At 44.7% G+C, this 14,438-nt stretch overlaps 1 protein-coding gene across 17 annotated transcripts in view; it reads right to left on the reverse strand.

Moving 5' to 3' along the window:
* The window catches only part of SRPK2 (SRSF protein kinase 2), a 292,635-nt gene that overhangs the window by 17,092 nt on the left and 261,105 nt on the right, over nucleotides 1–14,438 (reverse strand). For all 17 annotated transcript variants that reach the window (XR_008503675.2, XR_008503676.2, XR_008503674.1 and 14 more), the window contains 4 exons: nucleotides 13,765–14,011; nucleotides 12,689–13,171; nucleotides 3,696–3,796; nucleotides 3,483–3,590 (listed from right to left, as the gene is read on the reverse strand). Coding sequence is in view for 14 of the 17 variants with exons in the window: in XM_054495302.1 (XP_054351277.1) it covers nucleotides 3,483–3,590; nucleotides 3,696–3,796; nucleotides 12,689–13,171; nucleotides 13,765–14,011 (939 nt within the window). In the remaining 3 variants the exon portion in view is untranslated. The remainder of the gene's footprint in view (nucleotides 1–3,482; nucleotides 3,591–3,695; nucleotides 3,797–12,688; nucleotides 13,172–13,764; nucleotides 14,012–14,438) is intronic.

A 14,438-nucleotide genomic window follows, 5' to 3' on the forward strand; every position in this document is an offset into this window, starting at 1 on the left:
ATTCTTTGGAGAGTGACAAAATTCTCTTAACAATACAACATGTACAACAGGGCAAATGCACATTACAATGAAAAAACTCTGCCTTCAACTCAGTTACTCCCAGGATAACCTTCTATTGCCCAGGCCGAGTGCAGTGGCACAATCTTGGCTCACTACAACCTCTGCCTCCTGGGTTCAAGTGATTCTCCTGCCTCAGCCACCTGAGTAGCTGGGACTACAGGCACGTGCCACCACGCCCAGCTAATTTTTCTATTTTCAGTAGAGATGGGGTTTTGCCATGTTGGCCAGTCTGGTCTCAAACTCCTGGCCTCAAGTGATCTGCCTGCCTTGGCCTCCCAAAGTGCTGGGATTATAGGTGTGCATCACCCCGCTGGGCCCAAGTATAACCTTTATTATTATTTTTAATACCTGGGAACTCTGGATTCTTCTCTACTTGGCCCAATCCCCTCAAAGGGCTTTTCCCTGGACCTACTTGTTTCTGGATTCTTGGGAGACCAAGTGCCTCTCTCCTAAAACATTCTCCTATGCCGAAGTATCCCGATTCTGAACAAATAAGATCACCTATTTGTTCTGTAATGTGACCAGCGCCGAAGAAGTCTGGTGAAGTTTGTTGGAATGGCTTTTCTTGTTTCTATGGCACTGACCAGGACTCACCATGGAGTTCATAAAAAGTCCTATCAGAGACTCTAATACATAAATGCAGAGAAACCAATGCTTCAGCCACAAAGAAGTTTCAGATTATATGTACTTACACCTGGAAGGTGTAAAGCTCAAAAAAAAGTAAAACTCAAGAAAAGTCCAAACCCAACATACCCTTGCTGTGGTCCCTCATTCTGTTGTGCTTCTCCAGCTGCAGAGCTTAAAGCTTTCCTCCCTGACAACAGCCAATGGCTACCACCCGTCAGCTCTCATTCCCAGCAGAGTCTCTGTGAGATCTGATGCTATTTATAAAACTCAAAGACAGCTGGGCACAGTGTCACATCCCTGTAATCCCAGCACTATGGGAGACCAGGGCAGGTGGATCACTTGAGCTCAGGAGATCGAGACCAGCCTAGACAACATGACAAACTCCATCTCTACAAAAAATACAAAATTAGCCAGGCGTGGTGGCATGTGCCTGTAGTCCCAGCTACACCAGAGGCTGAGGTGGGAGGATCACCTGAGCTTGGGAAGTGGAGTGTGCAGTGAACCATAGTCCTGCCACTGCACTTCAGCTTGGGGAACAGAGCAAGACCTTGTCTCCAAACAAACAAACAAACAAAACCCTCAAAGACTATAGGCTTTACCGCCAAGAACCATCTGTGGCCTTATGACAGCTTGGTATTATGAGGTCAAATTTAATACATTAAATGTACTATTTTTACATTACAACAGAACGATGAAGTAAGAAACACTGCCTCATTGCTCCTAGGTTCTCTAGGAAGAACAAAAGAAACCTCTAAAGCCATGACTTTTTGGGGGTGGGGCAAGCAGTGAATGAGGGCCTGCCCCTTTCCAAAAAAAAAAAAAAAACTCCCTTATGACAACCAACTGAAAAAGCAAACCTCATAAGCCGTCCTGACAGCACTGAGGGAGCTTATGCTTAATTCTTGGGAAGGGGGCAGGTGAGAAGACAGAAAGGCTTTTCCTTGGGAACCTGTTATTGATATTTATGCCACTGTTCACAGCAATAGCATTTCAAGAAGTAAACAGGACAGGGAAATTGTATGGAGGGACAAATGTTCATCTAATGGAAGGCAGAGCAGATAACCTGGTATAAAATTGTGCTGAAAGCTCCATTATCCCACTACATCCGTTACTGCGTCCTATTTTTCTGGTTATATCACCAAACTTAATACCTCAAATTAGAAGCACAGCATTTCAGAGTTCAAAGAGTACTTAGCGCCTAATTCAGGGCAGCCCTGCTGCTGGTGGCCATTGTGGCTTAACCTCCCCACATCCTGAAATGGCCTCTGCTCCCCGACTCCCACTCAGTGTCTCCGCAGCTCCCGTTCCACTAACTCCCACGTCTCAGTCTGCCTGCTGGGGTCACACAGAGAGGGTCAAATGCCTCTCCACACAGCACTCTCTAAATTCAAAGCGACCATCATTGGCCACCGGTTCTTTTAACCATTCTTTTCTATACCTAGCTAAGGCAGGGACTTGGTTTTTGATATGGAAGAACTTTAATACCTTTAATAATTTAAACATTATTATCTGGTATTATCCATAAGAGCAACGAGGGAATAGAAAGGCCTGGTGTTTCAGGACCTATCTGGCCAAGTGTTGACTCAGATCATGCTGAGTCAAAGTTGAAAGACACAAAGCACCCTCTTTTTCTCCTATCAGCTGGCACTATCTGCTCAACAATGCTTTTACTTGCGCATTAGAGGAGGTAAAACACAGTAAATTCAACAGAATTGTTAAATTAACCTCTGAATAACAGAAAATTAATATATTTATTCTGCATTCCTTTTTTCAGTGAGAAGAAAAATGCTAAGCCTTCCACACAATCTTTTCTTTTAAATATTGGAATAATGTGGATAAAAAACAGTATGGAATAGGAAAAGCATGAAACCCAACAGCAAGCAACCCACCTTTCCCAACACAGAACGCCTAAGTAAAGCCCACTGAGAAAAAGCTGCTGAATGGGCCAGGAAACAGGGCAGAGGAAGAGAACCAGGAACTGGCTCACAAACGCAGGACCCTTTGTGTTCACCAACTCACAGGTTCAGGGTCAATGACCAAACGATGCCAGGCAGGGCCAGGGGAGTTTAGAGACAATGCAACTGTGCGGCACAAAACCAGCAGCAAAACAGGCCTGACGGATGGAAGAGGCTTCTGCCGCCCTGTGGAAGCCGTCATCTCAACCACTCTGGGAACAGACTCTGTCAGAGGGAGTGGGCGTTGCTGCCACTGTTTCAGAAGGGGCTAGACATCCTAGAATAAGCCAGAATATCTGCTAGCTCTTGCTTTATAAGGGAAGAGAGATTATGCATTGGCATCTGGGGAAATCCCTTCCAGTCTGGAAAGGTGAGGAACCCTGCATGTCTGGTTGACCAGGCAGAGGCTACCTGGAGGGGCTCCCACCTGCCCGCCTCAGGCAGTCTTCCCCTGGGAGATGCTACCTCATCTTCCTCCACAGTGTGAGTGAAGGGAAAAGCTCCCTATACCCTGCACATTTTCAGGGACCACAAGTGAAGTCATTGTGTCACAACAACTGAGTCTGATTCATGGGGCTGTGGGCTGTGCAGGGCCTTAAGAAGAGACCATCTCTCTCTCACAAGCCCACAACCACACCAAACACCCAGGGCCCGCCTGAGGAGGATCCTTCCACTTCTTAAGATGCCTGTGGCAGCAAACTTCCCCTCACCCAGCCCACGGTGGATGACCCTTACAGTCAGAAAAACTGAGGTCACATGCCTCAGAGAGACTCAGCCCCATCCAGAGTGTGAAAGGAACGAGCCAATTCCCACAGCAGCAAAAGGCAGAGCCGTCCTTACCATACACGCCGTGCTCCAGATGTCCGCAGGGGTGCTGTACCCTGCTCCTATTAAAACCTCTATGGAGCGGTACTGACGCGTCTGGATGTCTTCCGTGAAGTGTTTATGCTGGAAGGGAACAGGCTGCATTACCACGGAGCAACATAGACATTCAAAAAGTGTCTTCGCACACAGAATCAAGACCAAAGGTTTTAGAAAGACAACTCTACTTACCACCCAACAAGCATTTCCCAGGTCAGCAATTTTTACTCTAATTTTATCTGCATTCCGTGGATCCAGGGGATTCACCAACAAGTCAGCTGCCCGGGTTTTTGCTGGCATGAGCAAACAGCAGGATAGTTAGTGATTGGGATAGGTGGTCTGCATGTGTGAGCACAGTGTTTGCCAGGGTCAGTCTCCTTTCCTAAAGAGTAGTGGAATGATCACGTAGGCCTGGAATACTGTAAATTAAACCTGACAGAACTAAAATTGCTTGTTCTCCACCTCTGGAAAATACTCCACAAAAGAGCAAACTGGGCTGCCCACAGGAAGACAAGGGCACTGCCTTGCCCTTTCTCTTTTCATCCCCATTTTCTTCGGGTCCAGGTCAGCCCTAAAACAAGCCAGGCTTGCTGTCCCCCTGTCTACAGCTTTGTGGCAGCTCTTCATGGTGTCAATCCATCCCTTCACGGCCCAGATCGAGCTTGCTGATGCAGTATTACAAGGAACATGAAGGTAGAAAGAACACTGCTGTGGGGGCCAATCACTCCCAGTGACACACAGATCCTTGGACGCCACAAGACATCAGGGTCCCTGGCACCCACACCTCACACCCACATCATCCCCTACAGTTCCCACCGCTTGGGCTGAGCACACACAGATCTCAAGGGGTAGATGATTGTTGATTAACAAACACAGATTAAAGGCAGGGACTAAACTATTCTGGTTTTGTTTTAGACAAGGAAGGTCCCAGACAGAGGTCTCCTGAGATGGCCTGGGCCATAAAGGCAACCTCTGAGGTCACTCATGAACTTGTCACGTACGTGAGCAGTCATTCTAAATTCCAGGATGACTCCAGGGAATCTCAAAGGCAGGTATAGGGCCAGCTTCCCAGAGATTCTGGGGCCAGATCTTCTCAAACAAGTTCAAATCATGCCTGTATCAAGCAGAGTTAACCAAGGGGCAAGTCACAAAGAAAAATAATCTGGTGAGGCCCAGAAAAATAGTCCTTAAAGTCAGCATCTTCATCACCAAACCTCAGACTGACCTACAAGATCAGATTTCTGGTAAAGATGAAATAAAACCAGGACTTTTATTTACTGATAAGTAATTTTGAAATGGTGTTTAAAAACCAAGCAGAAAAGCCTGTTCAATGTAGAACATTAAACACTGATATGATTCGGGTTTGTGTCCCCGCCCATATCTCATGTCGAGTTGTAATCCCCAGTGTTAGAACAGGGGCCTGGTGAGAGGTGACTGGATCATGGGAGCAGATTTCCACCTTGCTGTTCTCGTGATACTGAGTGAGTTCTCATGAGATCTGGTTGTTTAAAAGTGTGTAGCACATCCCCATTCTCTCCTCCTCCTGCTCCAGCCATGTAAGATGCCTGCTTCCCCTTCTACCACATTTGAAAGTTTCCTAAGGCCTCCCCAGCCATGCTTCCTGTACAGCCTGTGGAACCGTGAGCCAATTAAACCTGTTTTCTTTATAAACTACAGGGTTTCCGGTATTTTTACAGCAATGTGAGAACCGACTAATATAAACACCTACCTAGGAGAGCCCCTTTGTTTCCTTGAATCTGGGCACTGCTGAAATGAACTAAACCTCTGTTGGGGTACATACGAGCTGTGAAACCAGGGTGCTCAGGGAGGCTCTGATTCTTCAGCAAGCCCCATAAGAGGAAGGAGGGCCAGCCTTGCAACTTGCAGTAAGGCAGTGAACAGGCAAGGCCTCAGGACCCAGGATGCCCACACAGCTCCCTACGGGGGCTCCAGAGGATGCCAAGAGAATTCTGACTAGTATCTTAACCCTCAAGACCTGTTCCTCTAGCATGTTAATCAAATGAGCCGGCCAGGTACAGATATTCCCTGCTTGCTACCTTCCATATGCCTGTTTCCTTCTTTATAAGGATTCTGATCCACTGCACGGCCTCACCAAAGGCCAGGTATGAGCTCAGGAAAAGAAACACCAGAACTCAGCAAAAAATCAGAAAGAAGGCAGCACAAAAACCAAAAAAGAAGGCAAAATGTATATACATTGAATCACCTGGGGCTGAGAACAGAGGTCCAGGATAAATATAAAAATGCTGACCCAATGGGTAGATGAACAACACTAGACACCACTAGATGAATGCCCCGTATGTCATTTAATCAAGGAGAATCAGCAAGAAGGAAAATGGAATTTGAGGTCTGAAAAATTGGATTCAAATCTAAGTTTCAATATCTACAAGTTGTAAGACTGGCAAATGACTTAAACTCTATGAGGCTCCGTGTTCAGGAAAAGAAGAATCCGAAGGGACCACCCCTTCCCCACTGAAGAAACTAAAAACCCAAACACAGGAGAGTCAGGACAGCATCTGGGCACCTGGCCAGATGCAGGGGCTTCCCTCTGCTGTGACCAGCTGAACCATCATCTGGGGCAGGAGGCTCCCAACTGGTCAGTGAGGGACCAGAGAGCAGCAGCAGAGGGAAGGGGAGGCCCAAGAGCAAGTTCCGCCCCCACAAACAACTCAAATCATAGGTCTAATGAGAAGAGGGGGAAGCCCTGTTAGACATATTGTGGTCCTCCTGAGCCACAGGACGATGTGATTTATTTTTCTCCATGAGAACAGTGGCCAAGTTGGCTGTTATCTGAGGGCACTCAAGTGGAAGGAGATGATCTGTAATCTGCCACCACTCTGAGATGTTGTTTTTAAAAACATTTCTCAGGAGCTGCTTGATTCAATCACACTAGAAGAAATATACTTTCAAAGACCCATCACCTCACATTTAAATTCAGGGATTTTTTTTTTTTTTTCTTTTTTTGAGACAGAGTCTCACTCTGTCGCCTAGGCTGGAGTGCAGTGGCGCGATCTCAGCTCACTGCAGCCTCCACCTCCTAGATTCAAGCAATTCTCCTGCCTCAGCCTCCCGAGTAGCTGGGATTACAGGTGCCTGAAACCACACCCGACTAATTTTTGTATTTTTAGTAGAGACGGGGTTTCAGCATGTTGGCCAGGCTGGTCTCGAACTCCCGACATCAAGTGATCTGCCCACCTCGGCCTCCCAAAGTGCCGGGACTACAGGCGTAAGCCACCGCACCCGGCCTAAATTCAGGGGTGTTTCTTGTACTTAATATCCCTCATTAAGGTTCACTGAACAGAATCTCTTTGGTGACATGCTGTTATCCTCCTGGTTCGGGTTTGTAAACAGTTCCTTAGCTTCTAATGCGTTCCAAATGATGCTAGGTAATGTATCTCAATAACTTAATTGTATAAAAACACAAAAGGAGGTAAAAGAGATTTTGCTTTTCTTTCTTTTCTCACTATGATAGTTCCTCAACTAAGGTACCAGAGTGCTACATTCCCAAGAAGTCCACTAAAACCCAACTGGAATGCTTTTGTTGCACCTCATCTGACTGAGTCACCGCGGCAGTGACCTATCACACGGTTTCCTTCTTACAGATAATGGTGACACAAAGGACAAATTGGAGCTGTCTTCCTTCCAAAATGAAAAGCTTGCAATTGCACTCTGCTTCCACTAAGAGGGGAATGAATGGAAAGCTTTCACTTCGGGAAGAACTGGGCCCCTTAAGTCACCTTCTGATACACTAGTCTTTGGGTGACACTGTGGTCACTCATTCCACAAGAAGCTATCCTAGAAACTATTAGATGGTAGCCAACAGTGCCTCAGCATGATGAGACAGCTGCTGTCACACGCACATAACATATGGTGCTAGGCACACACTGACTCTTTACATCGTAAGGGGTCCTTATGAGGACAGCAAGAATATTCCCTCTATATGGAGGAGGTTCACTATGAGGCCCAAGGAAGTAGCGGAACTAAGAGATTTAATGTTGCCACCTCAACCATTCGTGCAACAAATATTTACTGAGTACCTTCTGTGTGCTAAGCATGGTCTTGGTACTGGGAACACTGTAAGAAAAAAACACAAGCCAAATTAGGAAACTCATGTACTAGTTGAAAATATGGGCAATAAGGCAAATAAACAAACGAATCCACGCATCCTGTCAGGTAGCTAAACAGGCTATGAAGAAAAACAAAGCAGAGAAAGGAGATGGATAATGCCAAGGCTGTTCAGGGGAGATCTCTTCTGAGAAGGTGACATACAGGAGAGGTCTGAACAAAGGCAGGCATGAAAGTAAGAGAAGTTTGAGGGAAAGGACACGGGAAGTACAAAAATCCTAAGGCAGAAACAGGCTTGCAATTTCGAGCAACTTTAGAAAGAAGCCAGTGTGAACAGTGTAGAATGAATTAGGGAAACAGAGAATGGGTCTGGAGCAGGCACCAACAGAAACCTGCCAGGGAACACACTGGAGAGTTTGTCAGCTTCAGTGAAGGACAACTCAGGGCATCACTACTCGACATGGGAAACACCATGGAGATCATTTTGGTGAGGGGGGGTGGGTAAGGGGGAAGAAGTTAAGCTTTAAACAGTTCTCTCTGGACTGCCGGACAGAGACAGGCTGGGGAGCAAGAGCTCAAGTGACAGGAGCACAGAGGCTGTGTTACAGCAGCCTAGCAAGGACTGACAGTGGTGTGGGTCCCCATTGAGTGACATAGAAAGGATTCCACAAATAGCCCACAGGTAAGACCAACAAAACCACCCTGTTCCAGGGCCTTTGTCCTTCAGACGTGTTGAGCCAAGATACGCACTAAGGCTCTGGCAGCTGATCATCTAAGAGGGACCATCCTCTTCTCAACCTTCAATGGCTGCCAAATTACTCTAGGAAAAAAGTGTACATTCTTTAGCCTGGCATTTAGGTTTCTTCAAGTTCCTCAAACCGGCCCCATTCTTTCTTCTACTATGCCCTAACATGTACATTCTGCCCTAAAGACAGGATCTACACAAACTCTTCATTGTTTCTCTTGCCTCAAATTCACGAAGTACCGTGTGGTCAAGTGCAGGACTCTAGGCTATACCCCTTTCCATGCAGAAAACAAAACACACCTCCCATGGGGGAGGCTGCCCTTGCTTATCAAATGGCCAAGCTGTGGGCGAAAACTGAGTGCTTCCAAACAAAGGAGATCCTGTCCCTGGTACATCCCTAGAATTTGACAATATTAAAACACTCTGCAAGACCTCCAGTTTCTACCTGATGCAACAGGTATTGGGGATGGTATGTGTGTTGGACACAGTAAAATTGTGACTATAAATGGAAAAAAGTGGGAGAAAGGAAAGAGAAGAAGAACGTAAAAAGGTATCACTCATTTGTTTGTTCATTATTCAATAAATATTTATCTTAGCACTGAATCAGATGCTGAGGATGCAAAGATAAAAACGCACTGCACTCTCCAAGAGTTCACATTCTAATGAGAAGACAGACAGTGACAATGAGCACTGCCCATACAACTAAGACAAGCATGGCCAGCAGGAGCAGAGGGGAAAGAGAAGTAAGCCTGCTGGGGATACAGAAAGCCCTCACCCAGGAAGCAGGCTACTGTGTTGGATCATATCCTAGATCAGGAAAATTTAAAAAGAAAATTTTAGAATTATTGAGCAAATTTGAATATGGAATAAATAACAGATGACATTAGGCCAGGTGTGATGGCTCACGCCTTTAATCCCAGCATTTTGGGAAGCCAAGGTAGGCAGATCACTCGAGCCCATGAGTTCAGGACTGGCATGGGCAACATGGTAAAACCCTACTTTCTCTACCAAAAATATAAAAATTGACCAGGCATGGTAGTGCCAACTGTAGTCCCAACTACTTGGGGGCTGAGGTGGGAGGATCACTTGAGCCACAAAGCAGAGGTTGCAGTGAGCCGAGATCACGCCACTGCACTCCAGCCTGGGCGACAGAGCAAGACCCTGTCTCAAAATAATAATAATATAAAATTAGTGCTATTCTTACACGTTATAATAGTATTATTGTTACAATGGAGGACGTTCTAATTCATCTCTCAGAAGATGAATGCTTAAGTATTTAGGAGTGAAGTATCCTAATATGTGTAGCATGCAGTGTCTGTGTAAACAAAGTATATGCAATGCGGCAAAATGTTAATTGCTCAATCTATGTGGAGGATATACAGTTGTTTATTGTACTATTCTTTCAAAATAAAAAAATACACAGATGCTCTAATAATTCCTTCCTGCACCTTCCTGGATGGTGCTGGTTATGCAAGGATGTACACTCTCCACTGTGGAGACCACTGCTGTAGATGATGGGGAGCTGTGGAAACTGTGAGCAGGGGAATACACTGATCGGGTGAGCATACTGCAAAGACACTCTAGCAGCACCATGGAAGGGCACGCTGAAAAGCAGGTGGGGAGAAAAGTTGGAGAGAACACAAAGCCAAGACACCAGTAAGGAGCCTCCGTAATAGGAGAGGCAAGCAATGACAGTGCCCACTTTAGGGACAAGGCAAGGGGGACACCTACTTAGGAGTTATGACTGGCAAAACGAGATGATTTACTGGATGTGACAGAAAAAAAGAAGACATCCTGATGATCAACTTTCTCACTGGAGCAACAAGAAATGGTGGTAACAAGTGTAGGAAATACAGCATGTGTAGCAGGTTGGCAGGGAAAGTTGTATTCTGGTTTTGGACATGTAAGGTTTGAAGTTTCCTATGACACAGAGATGGAGCTGTCATGTAAATAATAGGATAAGTCTTATGACTTGCCTGGGCCTCCAATGATGACCACGTGGTAACAAGCAGCAATTCTGCACCTTTACATGGATTGTGATGACCAAGGCAACTTACATTCAGGGAAATTTTTCAATATATTATTATTATATGGTATTTATCTACCTTTGCCATTGACCTGTTTTATTTAATTCAGTGCTACTAACAACCCTAGAGGTAGCCATTTCTTTCCTTTGATAGAAGAATGAACCAAGGCTCAGACAGGATAAGAAACCAAAGTTCCACAGTTATTAAGTTTTGAGCTGGGGTTTAATCTGATATGCAGGTGCCTCTCGGTGTCTGCAGGGGAACTGGTTCCAGGACATCCTGAGGATACCAAAATCCACAGATGCTCAAGTCTCTGACATAAAACGGTGTAGTGTTTGCATATAACCTACATACATCTTCCTGTACACTTTAGTTGATCTCCAGTTATTTATAATACCTGCTACAATGTAAATGGTATGTAAATAGTTGTTATACTGTATTGTTTAGGGAATAATGACAAACGGGGGAAAAATCTGTACATGTTCAATAAAGACACAGGTTTTTTTCCCCTCCAACTATTTCCCATCTGAAGTTAGCTGAACACATGGATGGGAAATCCACAGATGTAAAACCCATGGATATGGAGGGCTGATTGTACTTGAAGCCACTGCAGCCCAAGCTAATACTTGCAAAATAAGTATGAACAAAAAAGGTACTTAGAGCTGGTCATGGTGGCTCACGCTTGTAATCCCAGCACTTTGGGAGGCTGGGGAGGGCGGATCACCTGAGGTCAGGCATTGGAGACCAGCCTGGCCAACATGGTGAAGCTCTGTCTCTACTAAAAATATAAAAATTAGCCGGGCATGGTGACGGGCGCCTGTAATCCCAGCTACTCGGGAGACTGAGGCAGGAGAATTGCTTGAGTCCAGGAGACGGAGGTTGCCGTGAGCTGAGATTGCACGACTGCACTCCAGCCTGGGCAACTTGAGTGAGACTGTCTCAAAAAATAAATAAATGAATGAATGAATAAAATAGAAATAATTAAAAAGGTACTTTGTAAATTACTTTCTATATGAAACTTCAGCCGGGCGCAGTGGCTCACACCTATAATCCCAGCACTTTGGGAAGCTGAGGCGGGTGGATCACGAGGTCAGGAATTTGACACTAGCCTGACCAACGTGGTGAAACCCTGTCTCTACTAAAAATACAAAAATTAGCCGGGCGTGGTGGCACGTGCCTATAATCCCAGCTACTCAGGAGGCTGGGGCGGGAGAATCACTTGAACTCGGGAAGCAGAGGTTGCAGTGAGCTGAGATCGCGCCACTGCACTCCAGCCTGGGTGACAGAGCAAGACTCATTCTCAAAAAAAAAAAGAAACTTCAAGTAAGAGAAAAACTGAACTGCAACAGCAACAATAAATCTGGATAAGGTACCTCTCACTACTGCCCTTTCCCAGAAATTAACCTACATTCTATGTAAGCACCTTCAAACACTCCCTGGAAAGGGGAACAGGAGCTGACCACATCCAGCCAAGTAAAGAAAGCAAATCCTTAGGAGGATTCATCATAGCCAGTGCGTAACAAAGCCAGCTCACTCGGCATGCAAACCAAAGGGGCTGCAGAATGTCGGGCTGTTTGCAGGGCTGGCTCATCAATTTTACTCGCTGTGTGTTAAACAGTCTTGTCATAGAGGGAGCAGAGGAGGTTTCAGAGCTTTTCCACCATGAGTCAGAATGGAAACCAACTGTGTTACCCGGTTTTCACTTACTAGAGTCACTTGGCATTCACTCCCAAAATAAGGGTTTGAACAAGTCAAGCCTTCTTAGGTAGACAAGAACACAAGAGCCAATCTATAATCTGTCATCACATTTAAATCCACGCCAATTCCTTGAAAATTACAATCCTGGGCCAGTTACCAATAGTAGGGTCCTATAATCAGGAACAACCATCAAAAGACAATATGACACTTCTTTCTCAATAGAGTCAAAGAGGAGGCATACTTTTCTTGAACAGAAACAAAACAAAACAAAACAAAACTAAATATAATGACATCAGATGGAAGAAGATACAAATTATAAACTAAACTACACATTCTAGAAAGGTGTAAGTTGCTAAAACTGGAAGGTTTTTGCAAATGATGCTGCTGACTAAATATATTAAAAATGAAAACTGGTCAGAAATAAGATTTGGTATGCAGAGAGCAAGAGATAGCCTAATGGCATAGAACATGTATTTAAATCATATTACTTCTTCATGAGTATAAAAGTAATAAAAATGATTAGTGCACACACACAGGGCTTGGCCACTTCCAGCCAATTCCTTCACAGCATTTGTTAAAGGCACGTCCCTGGAGTCAGTGATGGCAGACAGTTGATGGGAAGAAACACTTACCTTTTGGCAAATCCCCAGTACTGGAGGCTGAAACCGTCCTGCTTCTGTCATGGAATGGACTGCTCTCCTCTTGCTCAGTAAGTGGTGATCCCTCAGAAAGCACAGAGCCACAGGCCACAGGTTCTAAGGATCCAGAGAACAACGAGGTGGAAAACTCTGGGAACTGTGACTCAGGAATTTTATGTCGTCCATTTGGCAATTCACCATTGAATTGTTCATAGGAGCTGCTATATGTGTAATCACTTTCTGCATTTGGCTCATCAAGATTATATTCCTCAGGATTTGGGCAGTCTTCTTCATCATCCTCTTCATCGTCCAGTTGCTGCTCCAGTGAGAATGGGCCATTCTCAATATGGCCATTGGTTTTAGGTGATTCTATCCACGTAGGGTCTATGTTCGCAAGTTCCTGATCTACATCATCTTCATCTTTTTCAATGTTTTCTTTCTCAGTGTCTTCTTTCTCTTCCTGGTCCTCAGCTTCACCTTAAGAAGTTGATGGGTCAAGAATTAGAACTTGTTACTCTCCTTAATACAGCCTCACTAAGTACTTATCTCCATCAATAAAATACATTTTGAATGTGCTTATGTACCACCTAGTAAACACCTCTTGGCTTTTGGGGTAAAACCTTCAGGTTTTCTAAATCTCATTTTTCATTCATTTAGTAATTGGCCTGCTCTTATAAGAAAAAGTTAGCTTTAAGGGAAAATAACTCTTTCTAAATAAAGTTGCACTTCCATTTCTACCCTCTATAATCTTCAGAAACAGACTTGTGGTGCATTACAGTTAGGTAAAAAGTTAATGACAAAATAAAGCACCATCATTAGCATGATAGAAACACGGTATTTCTCAAATATTTTACATTTTTAAAAACTATTTTGAAATGTTAACATATTTCTGGCATACAGTTCACAAATGAAGTACGAGGCTATTTCCCATATTTCCCAATAGGGAGTTGGAGAGAATCATCCTTGTCATCTGCAGCAGCAGCACAAATCAGCCCCTATGTTGACCTGGCAGGACCCTACTAATGGAGCTCTGAGGACCCCATGCAGCCCAGGTTTGAGGCCCCACTGACCATTGTCCTTTGCAGTCTCTGCCTCGGCTGCCTCCTCTAATCCTGTTGTTTTTAGTTTCACCTCTGGGCAGTATTCGCCATCCTGGTCATTGGAAGGTGCAGCTGAGGTGATGTTTTCTTCTATTATTTTCCTTTCAGCTTCTCGTTCCAATTCTTCTATCTCCTGCAGGCGCTTCTCCAATAACTCAGCTTGCCTCTTCTGTTTCTTTTTCAGTTTTTTCTTTTTGTTTTTAGATATTTTTCCTATCTATAACATGTTAAGAAAAGACCACAGGTCAGCTTTCTTCTTTTTAAAGCACCACGATAGTATAACGGCTAGCAGCATGACAAATAGCAATAAACTCTGCTTTCTCATGCCATATTCTATTAAAACCCCAAACCCAGACAGATCCACCTTGTGGTAGGGCTTACGATAAAATCAAAGGGAAAGCAGTGCTGACTGATATCACATGGTAGGTCTACTACCAGGTCCTGCCCTCAAAGGGATATAGCTTAAATCCAGCTATCTTCACCATTCAATATCTTCACCATTCAAACTCTAAGAGAACTGAAGTTCGAAATTCTCTTGGCCTTAAAGGAGCAGCTCCTCTTGCAAGTTTTATTTGCTGCTGTCTATATACAAAGCAACAACATCCCAGCTCCTCAATGCCAAAAATGAAACAGGTGCCCGAGCA

This window comes from Pongo pygmaeus, chromosome 6, assembly GCF_028885625.2.
Source record: "Pongo pygmaeus isolate AG05252 chromosome 6, NHGRI_mPonPyg2-v2.0_pri, whole genome shotgun sequence".
NCBI lineage: Eukaryota > Metazoa > Chordata > Mammalia > Primates > Hominidae > Pongo > Pongo pygmaeus.